Source organism: Cibotium barometz, chromosome 2, assembly GCF_041138505.1.
Source record: "Cibotium barometz isolate CiBa-2024 chromosome 2, ASM4113850v1, whole genome shotgun sequence".
Taxonomy (NCBI): Eukaryota; Viridiplantae; Streptophyta; class Polypodiopsida; order Cyatheales; family Cibotiaceae; genus Cibotium; species Cibotium barometz.
Window position 1 is genome coordinate 72,103,479 of NC_141047.1, and position 9,993 is coordinate 72,113,471.

A 9,993-nucleotide genomic window follows, 5' to 3' on the forward strand; every position below is an offset into this window, starting at 1 on the left:
CTCAGCTGCGAAGACTCCGGCATTTGTGCACTTGGAGATGGTGGACTCCGATGATTCATCGTCTTCGAGCGAGGAGGCAGTTGGCTTCACCGCAAAGGATACTCGGGAATGGATTCTCGACAGTGGTGCTTCCAGGCACATGACTCCATCCCGTGACTTCTTCCTGGATCTGAAGCGGCAGTCAGGTCGTATCTTTATTGGTGATAACTCCACTATTCCGATTCATAGTGAGGGCCGGATGGAGATCATTCCCGACGGCAAGGGGGGCAAGCATGCTTCCCGTGTTCTTTATGTCCCTGCTCTGGGCTTTCATCTTTTGTCAGTGCATGAGGTATGCAAGACTGGCTTTCGGGTGGAATTTGAGGAGCATTCAGTTGCTCTAAGGGACCGTGAGACAGGCAAAGTTGTTTGGGAAGGCGGTGTGGAGAACGGTATCTACAAACTCTCTGCACTCTCCTCACTGACAGGCTCTCAGGTCGGAGACTTGTGGCACTTTCGTTTTGGCCACTTAAATGTGGATGCTTTGCGGCGCGCCTTCCGGGACCAGATGGTGGTTGGCTTGCCAGATGTTGGTAGTAGGCAAGGACGCTGCAGTTCTTGCATACGTGGTAAGCAGCACAGGGAATCCTTTCCGAAGCAGGCTTCCAGGCGGGCTTCGAAACCTTTGGAGTTGATTCACACTGATTTGTGTGGACCACAGCAGATACCATCCTTGGGAGGATCTCTCTACTTCATGCTGCTTGTTGATGATTGTACCAGATTCACGTGGGTCTACTTTCTTTCACAGAAGGACCAGGCTTTTGCTCGGTTCAAGGATTGGCACGTGATGGTGGAGAAAGAGTCTGGATTTCAGGTCAAGACTCTCAGGGCTGACAAAGGAGGGGAATTCTCCTCGACTGTATTCTTTCGGTTTTGTGCAGATCATGGCATCAAGAGGGAATTGGCCAATACCGGATCGCCTTCGGAGAATGGAGTTGTTGAACGTAAGAACAGGACTGTGGTGGAGATGGCGAGGACCATGCTGGAGCATCGAGATCTTCCTCGTCCACTGTGGGGTGAGGCTGTGGCGACAGCTGTCCATACCATTAACCGCTCTCCGACGACTTCTGTACCCCATATGACTCCATTTGAGGCATATTTTGGCAGGAAACCCGATGTCTCGCACTTCCGTGTCTTTGGGAGTGACGCGTATGTACATATTCCGAAGAAGCAGAGGGGGAAGCTTGACTCCAAGTCCCGCAAGCTGGTATTTGTGGGGTATAACTCTCTTTCCAAGGGATACAGGTTGTATGATCCAGACAGGAACGAGATTGTTGTCAGCCGGGATGTGGTCTTTGACGAGCATGTTCCAGCATCCACTGTCGAGGAGCCGCCACTTCTTGGAGATCCAGAGTCTGATGATGATTCCCAGTCTATCACTCCAGTTGATCCACCTCAGTCATCACAGGAGGTTGAGCCCGAAGCTGGAGTTGAGCCCCCGCGACCACAGGAGGCTCCACGATCTGTTCGAGTACCTAGGTGGTTGATGGACACCCTTCGGGAGTCAGGTGTCACGGAGCTACCCTCCGAGTGGACCACAGAGGACGGCCCTCGAAGATCACATCGAGTTCGAGATAAAAGCAACACGGCGGAGCTTCTTCAGGTGAACTATGCTCTTATGTCTCGTATCATGCGGGATAAAGAGCCCACTTCCGTAAAGGAAGCCCTTTCACAGGATACTTGGAGGGAAGCCATGCAGGTGGAACTTGACGCCATCGAGAAGAACAACACTTGGGAGTTGGTACCGAGGCCGTCGACGCGGTCAGTCATTGGTGTCAAATGGGTCTTTAAGACCAAGTACGCGGCTGATGGGTCGGTGGACAAACACAAAGCCAGGCTCGTGGCTAAGGGTTATGCTCAGCGGCCAGGCATCGACTACGAGGATACCTTTGCACCGACAGCGCGGATGACCACGATTCGGACCGTTCTTGCCCTTGCTTCTTCTCAGAGGTGGCCCGTGTACCAGATGGATGTAAAATCGGCGTTCCTTAATGGTGACCTGCAAGAGGAGGTGTACGTTGAGCAGCCTCCAGGCTTCATTGTTCCAGGATCGGAAGGGATGGTTTACAGGTTACGTAAGGCCTTGTATGGTCTTAAGCAGGCTCCGCGGGCTTGGAATCAGAAGATTGATTCCTTCTTTATTCGGACTGGATTCCAGAGATCGGTTGCAGATCCAAACCTGTATCTCTTTCGGGAACGCGGCTTGGTCACACTCATCATCCTTTATGTGGATGATCTCATTCTCACCGGCGGTCATGTGGAGCACATTGGAGTGACGAAGGCTGCCTTGTCAAAGGAGTTTGAGATGACCGACTTAGGCTTACTCCACTTCTTCTTGGGATTGGAGATCTGGCAGACCCAGAGGGGGTTTTTCGTCTCTCAGCAGCGGTATGTTCATGAGTTGCTTGAGGCCTTTGGGATGGAGAACTGCAAGCCTATTACTTCGCCGATGGACCCGAACACAAAGTTAACCGTTACAGATCCTTGTGAGCCAGTTGATGCCTCGCAGTACCGGAAGCTGGTTGGTTCATTGATCTGGTTGCTGAACACCAGATTGGACTTGAGCTTCTCCGTGGGGCTGTTGAGCTCTTTTATGCAGACGCCATTGAAGACTCATTGGGACGCAGGATTGCGGATCTTGCGGTATCTGCAGAGTACGAAGGATCTGGGACTCTTTTACACAGGAGGGAATGGAGTCAAGCTCCAAGGTTGGAGTGACTCAGATTGGGGAGGAGATCCAGACACGAGGAGATCTACTTCAGGATACACTTTTACCCTCGGCTCAGGAGCGGTTTCTTGGAGCAGCAAGAAGCAGCCGACTATTGCCCTTTCTTCGACAGAGGCAGAGTATCGAGCTGCTTGTGGTGCTGCTTGTGAGGTTGTATGGCTGCGGAGGCTGCTAGGCGAGATGGGGTTTCCACAGAGGGAGCCCACAGTCATCCAGTGTGATAACCAGAGTTGTATAGCTATTGCTCGGAACCCGGTTTTCCATGCCCGGACCAAGCATATAGAGATACAGTATCACTTTGTTCGTGAGAAGATCTTGGCTGGTGACATCTTGCTACTTTATTGTTCGACGGAGGACAATGCGGCGGACCTCTTCACGAAGTCTCTACCTCAGGCTACGCTCAGGCGGCACTCCAGCTCCCTGGGGTTGGTTACACAGCCAGGAGCTGAGAGGGGGTGTTAGAAGTCATCTCCTGTCTATTTGTATACACCAGGGCCTCTGTTGTGGGTGTGCCCGCCCGTATATCATTTTTCCACACTCCCCGTATTTTTTCCCTATTTTTCCCATTTTTTTCCTAGTGGCTGGAGGGCTGCCAGGTGATGCCAGGACCACACTGAGGCTGGCCGACTGCATCTGGAGCAGTCGTGGGCTATTTGTGTGCTGGCCGACCTGATCTGAGCAGACGTGGGGACCAGATGCTGGCCGACTGCTGTTTTTCAGCAGTCGTGGACATTTCATCAGTCGTGGGCCTCTTCCAGGGCTGGCCGACTGCCTTCATGGGCTTGTATATATTCCCCCCCATCCTCCTCCACTTTCTCATTCAGTTTTCTTCGGGATCTTGTGTATATAGAAGAGTTTACACACATCTCTCAGTGTTTCTTGTGCTGATTATTTTCTGCAGTCTACTTGCTCTTGTCTACCCAAGTTTGGATATCATTTCCGCTGCATATTCTGACAGTATATTCAGATTGACGAGAGTGACTTTTGGGAGGATTTGCCATCCCCTCAATGCACTCATGCCAGTGGGTCTGCCGAATTGCAGGGGCTCCGCATTGGCCACGAGACCAAAGATAGCACATGGTAAGTAGTAACCTTGTGATAGCAGATGAGAATTCCTTTATGTTACTTCTTTCATAATATTTGTGCATACGTACTTAAGCATGAGATATCTTGATTGGGCTTCTCAAACCCTCCCAGCACAGCGACAAAAGAGGAAGTTTTGAATCATTTACTTTGCTTATATTGCTAATTATACCTTTATTTGAAGGGGATAGCCAAGAAATGTAAAACTTACATGCGTATGAAATTGATTATGGATTGCAGGTTTGTGATTTCGGTTTGTCTCGTATGAAGCATCACACATTCCTTTCGTCGAAGTCAACTGCTGGAACGGTAAGCAATTCTTAGTAAATGATTGTGTTTCTTATAAACTTAGTCAAGCTTTTCGGGGAAACTCATGCACATGATAAGAGCAGGTGTGGTGCCATTCTTTAACACAATTAATGTTCTCTGCTCTCTTCTACAACCTTATTTTAGTATGAGCATTCTTAGCTGTTATTTAAGGCTGCAACTTGTTACTGATTGGTACTTGAGATTTCCTTTCCTTTTAGTATAGTGTAATCTAATTCTGAACTGTTTGATCCCTTACAGCCAGAGTGGATGGCACCTGAAGTTCTTCGAAATGAGCCTTCAAATGAGAAGTATGTTCTTACAAACTTGAAGTACAGCATGTATCTTTGTTCTACTGTTCCATGAACTCTGTTTGTACTGTTGAAAGGGTTCATGTAGTACCAGTGTATTTGCCTTGGTGAGAGAGAACCATGCCTCTGTTGAAGATTTCTAACTTCAATAGTGGAGGATGGTTGCGACGGCCACGGAGGCCAATTATGACCTATGGGACCAAGTACAAAGATCGATGTTTGTAGCAGCTTTGAGGGAAATGATACAAAATAACTACTCCTGAGCTAATGAAACTCTACAATAAGGAGATACAACAAGAAAAAGCTTGAGTGGAGTTTTCGCTTTTGGGAGTACACAATTCTTTTGTGGTGGCAAGGGTGGGGCCCTTTTCGAGGCCCACTACCCGTATGTTAGGCTCCTTATGTTTTCTATGCTTTTCTTCTTCCAAGGTGGCTGTCATAATGGCGTCTTGGGAGGGCATGACAACTTTCTGTTTTCTGGCCACCTCAATCCATTTGTTGTCGAGGTCCTTTTTAGCAACCTCGACCCATTTAGAGGTCGTTGCTTCCATCTCAGCCCGGAGGTTTTGAGGGGAGAGAGAGAGAGAGAGAGAGAGAGAGAGAGAGAGAGAGAGAGAGATTAAGCGTCTATTAAAGACCCAATGGGCCTACAAGACCCATTGGGTCTTGTAGGCCTACAAGACCAAAGTGATACAATAACATATCTCATAAAATAAAAGAGAACAAATCAAAACTCTCACTGGAGTGATACAAAAATGTCCATGGAAATCTCATCATGGAATACAAGGAACATTAAACACAAGAGGAGCATCGGCCCCCAATAGAATCATAGATGGTATACCACTCTCCGAGAGAAACCAAGAAATAAAGTTAAACGTCTCGTAAATACCCAATGGGTCTATGAGACCAAAGTGGTATGGAGCTATCCATGGTATGTCTCATCATGGAAAATAAAAACGAAAAAAGTACAAATAACATAGCTCTCTTAAAGTAGAGGTTGATACAATGATGACGGGGAAGTACATGTGATACAAGCACGAGAGAGAAAGATTGAGATTAATCGATTAGGGGAACAAAAAAGTCGTAATTGATTTGGGGTTGGGATGACAAATAGGAAGTCAGGGGCAGCCATAGAGGGGCGCATTGTGGTCAATGGTGGGCTATTGCAGGTTATTGCGGTGGCGGGTTGTCTAGCAATTGTGCAAAGCAGGCAGCTTACGCAGGTTCACGCCAAGAGGGAGCAGGTCTGCATGCTTAGCAAGCAGGCACAGCTAGCGAGTCCGCCATGTCAATTTAGGCAGGGTTTCGTGCAGGTTAGGTTAGGGCTAGGGTTACGGCCATTGCTGAGAGAGAGAGAGAAAGAAAGAAAGAAAGTTGTATTAACGTCTTCAAAAGACCAAAATGACCTATGAGACCAAAAGGTTACATCATATCCATGAGGTACATCATCCTGGGTACAAAATAGTAATAAAGAAAGATACCAAAAATTTAGAACTTTAAAATCTGATCTAGGTACATGAGCAGAGAGCTCTCATATCACCCTAATACATCCCTCATGGGCCGCTGTGACATGGTGCTCAAGGTGGTAAAACTGAGCTGGCGTGAGAAGGTCCTGCAATGATGGGAGATGATGGCCCGGATCTTCCTGTGGTGGCGTGGCCGTGGGCGAGGGCCATGGGGTCTGGGGCGTCGAGCTCTGCATAACTCAGTGGCTCTGTTGAGTGTCACACCTCTCGGCCGAGCTCCTACACTAGCCTGTGGTCTGGGTATGATGGGTGGATCGGCCCTCGGAGTGCTGGTATGAAGAAGTCGGTGAGAGCTCTCTGTGTTGGTCCTCGAGCAAGTACAGCTGATCTGGATCTCACTAAGGACTCCCTGTGTTTGCGGAGCTTTAGAAGAAAAAGTCCCATGCATCTCTGATCCGAGAAGTCCATGATCCTGGAAAGTGGTCCGAACCTAGCTTGGAAGAGGCAGTGGAACCTCCCCCGAATCTCATAGTATACAGGGCATCGGCATATGTAATGGTCCTTTGTCTCGGGCTCTGTGTGACAGAGCTGGCATATCCTGTCCTCTGGTGTGGCCGCCCTAGGCCCATATCTGGCAGTCTCCACTCTCAGCTGGTGGGACGAGGTGCGGATCTGGCTGATCGCACATCTCACCCCAAAGGATAGGTGTATGTCCATGTAGCATGGACGGATGATGAACCCATCCTTTGTCAGGCATTGGAGGTGATCTCTGTAGAAGGCCATCTTCGTCCCCAGTGGACGACTAGGTGAACGCCATGTCCTCTGAGTATCCAGTCTGACAATGTCCTTCTTGATAACCCTGTTCCGCTCTGTGCGGCTGAGAGCAAATGACGGGGCCTCTATGCTGTACTGGAAGGGGGGGGAGTGCCTCCATCTGCATACCGTGCATGCCAAACCAAGTGCCTACCTGTGCATACCAGCACTCTGTATCTCCCTCAAGTGTCAACTGTCGAGAGAGAGAGAGAGAGAGAGAGAGAGAGAGAGAGAGAGAGAGATTATTTACGTTTATGAGAGACCACGAGGGTCTTACATCAACAGTGTAAACAGAATCTTAAAAAAGAAAGGAAAGAAATTCAAAAATAATAATGGAAGCTGTGGGGGAATTTCTGGCTACTAATTCAACTATGCTTGTTGGGCTTTCTGCAGATGTGATGTGTATAGTTTTGGGGTGATCCTGTGGGAATTGTCTACCCTACAACAACCATGGAGTGGTATGAATCCCATGCAAGTAGTGGGAGCGGTTGGGTTCCAGAATCGGCGCCTTGAAATCCCACAGAATCTGGAGCCTTCTGTGGCTAGAATCATTTTAGGCTGTTGGCAAAGGTCTGTACTAGGCTTTTCTTCAAGTAATCAAGTGTTTTCTGTTTTGAGGTTGCAGGGTCTGTTGATGTCTGTCAAACTTTGGAACTATTTTTGTGCTGTCTTGCAGGTCCTTTTGGCATGCATGTACCATATGATGAAAATATCAGTGTGTTTTCTGCATGTGTGTGGGGGTGGTAGGATGGTAGTTTGGGCATATGCATACCTGTGCCTTTTATGTTTTTCTGCATACTTGAATACCATCTTCTTTTAAAAATAAAAGATATCGCAGATATTCTCTTCACAATCGGAGGATATATATGTTGACATGATTTTAGGAACTTTTATACAACCTTGACCAATATCATGTATATGTAGGTTTGCATGTATGGATATGTGTATTCATGCAAATGTGTGCGTGTGCATGTGAACATGTGATACTTCCATATTTCCTCTTATCTAGCTGGTGTGTGGTAATAGAAACTTGAATACGGTGTTTTGAGATGAACATTTCTAAAGAAAGTTGATTCAAGGTACCTTTTGGCAATAGGAGAATATACATATCGACATGTAATTTTAAGAACTTCTAAACAACCTCGACCAATACCATTTGTAAATAGCTGTGTATGTATTATATGTATCGTGTGTACTAATGCTTGTTATGTGTATACATGTGATTGTGTGTACATGTGGGCATGCAACATATATGCACATTTATATTTTGTGCGTGCGCACACGTGTGTGTGTGGAGAGAGAGAGAGAGAGAGAGAGAGCTGATTCTGTAATTGTTGGTGGAACAGTGATCCAAGACTGCGGCCATCATTCTCTGAACTTACAGTCGCTCTGAAGCCGCTGCAGAGATTGCTCAAGGATTGATCATCTTTTTATGGGGCTTACGGAACCTTGTAATAATGTCGTATTTACAGATCCGTTTCTTGTTTGCTTGGTCTAAAGCAAAAAAGAGAACAGGTGGAACTTGGTTTGATTTGGTTTCTGCTAATTTTCTTGGGTATGGGAATGGCATGCTTACAGAATTCTGTGGGTGGAAGCATGGAGTTGGTAGTATGTAAAGTAGTGTTGGGTAACCAATACAACCTGGATAGTGCGGAATGAGCACAAACCAGGAGCTGTATTGATAGGTAACATTACATATAGCCATTAATCATTATGTTGTTGATGGGACAGTTCAAAGGGCGGTCCCTGTTGTGACATCGTGAAAAATGCGTATTGGGTGTGCAGAAGGTGTATACCCAATTCTCTGGAAAGACACAAATGCCTTCAAAGTTTAGCGTTTGAGCACAGAAAGAAGCTGCAAGGGGTGCTTGAAGGCTACGGTCGGCATTTGTTTAGTAATATTTGTAAACCATGATTCTCATCTTTTGTTCACTAATAAATCATGAAAGCACTGGTACTGTTTGTTGTGTTATGAATCGGTTGGCATTTGTTAGTAATGATTGTAAACCATGGTTGTCATCTTTTGTCAATATATCACGAAAGCATTGGTACACTGTTTGTTGTCTTATGAATGGCATGCCAAGGACGTAAGATATATAGACTTGTACAGGTGAACTGATTCGGTGGTGGCTTACATGTACACCAGACAGAAATGGAAAGATGAATGCTCTTTGTTTGTTGTGGCATTGTGTCTGAAACTCCACCTCTTATGCATTTGCTTGACTCATGTACATGTGTGTGAGTACCCTTAGCTTCACTTCCAAGCTTCTTTACATGATCCCAATGAGAAGTCTCTTGTGTGTTGTTCCATAATACTTGGGATTTCTTGTCTATACAAAATTTAAAGTGTGGAAAGGTTTGGTATTGAGAGAGAGAGAGAGAGAGAGAGAGAGAGAGAGCTTTCGTTGAACTTGACTTTTGCCGAACAATGATATATTGCATTAACATAATGTGACACTTCTATGGGGAATAAAGCCAAAGTAGGCCTATGATATATCCACTTGTGTACTTGGTAAGGTCCTTGTAAGGGAGATCCTTGTAAGAATATCCATAGCCGTAAAGGATGAGGTACAAGTACAATTCTAATTACTCATCCACATTTGCATCTTAACTACTTACTAATTGTAGATCACAAGTGTGCTCACCTTGGTGGCAGTTCAAGTAGCTATGTTGTAAGGCTTACTTATGTAGGAGTTCTTTCATTCTTTTTTCTAACATGGTCAAGTTCATCTTGTATAATGTTGATAGGTACGTCTTGAAGCAGTCCTCCATTGGACTTGTAAAAACCATGTGTTTTTTTCTTGTATTTAATTCACGTGGGATCAAAGGTGCATTGCTTTTATGTTGGAATAAATTGCACAATGCTAGCCTAGGCGAGTCTTCGTCTTTTTGATGGATTTCATCATGAACTCAGAAATTTTCAGCATTTAAATTCTTTCAGAAATAGTCTTGGTCTTTGTTATTTTTGTGGTGGTGTGTATTTGTTAATTTTTAAATTGAATCTTCCAAGCCTTGGCATTGGTTCTACCATCTAAGTTCTCCAAAAGCTTTGGTATTCTTACATTCATCTGGTCTACTGATTTTATTGTTTTTTTGAATGAGAGTTTTGAATCTTGTTGTTATGGCTCACCTTAATCTTTCTTGCAACACATTCAAAAAGAGATTACATGGTGAACCGTAAGTGTTGTGAGAATCTTTCCAATGGTTGAGTTCGTAATCTTTGAGGTCTTCAAGCTCTACAACTCTT

At 45.9% G+C, this 9,993-nt stretch overlaps 1 protein-coding gene across 3 annotated transcripts in view; it reads left to right on the forward strand.

Annotated features, from left to right (window-relative positions):
• The window catches only part of LOC147641432 (putative serine/threonine-protein kinase SIS8), a 41,679-nt gene extending 32,957 nt beyond the window's left edge, over positions 1-8,722 (forward strand). The window contains exons 10-15 of one of the 3 annotated variants that reach the window (XR_015269360.1): positions 4,091-4,159; positions 4,418-4,467; positions 7,140-7,316; positions 8,093-8,197; positions 8,325-8,431; positions 8,532-8,722. Coding sequence is in view for 1 of the 3 variants with exons in the window: in XM_086821387.1 (XP_086677513.1) it covers positions 4,091-4,159; positions 4,418-4,467; positions 7,140-7,316; positions 8,093-8,168 (372 nt within the window). In the remaining 2 variants the exon portion in view is untranslated. Of the gene's footprint in view, positions 1-4,090; positions 4,160-4,417; positions 4,468-7,139; positions 7,317-8,092 lie in introns of all 3 variants that reach the window. The other 2 variants (XR_015269355.1, XM_086821387.1) reach the window with 2 other exon arrangements.
• Positions 8,723-9,993: the final 1,271 nt, after the last annotated feature.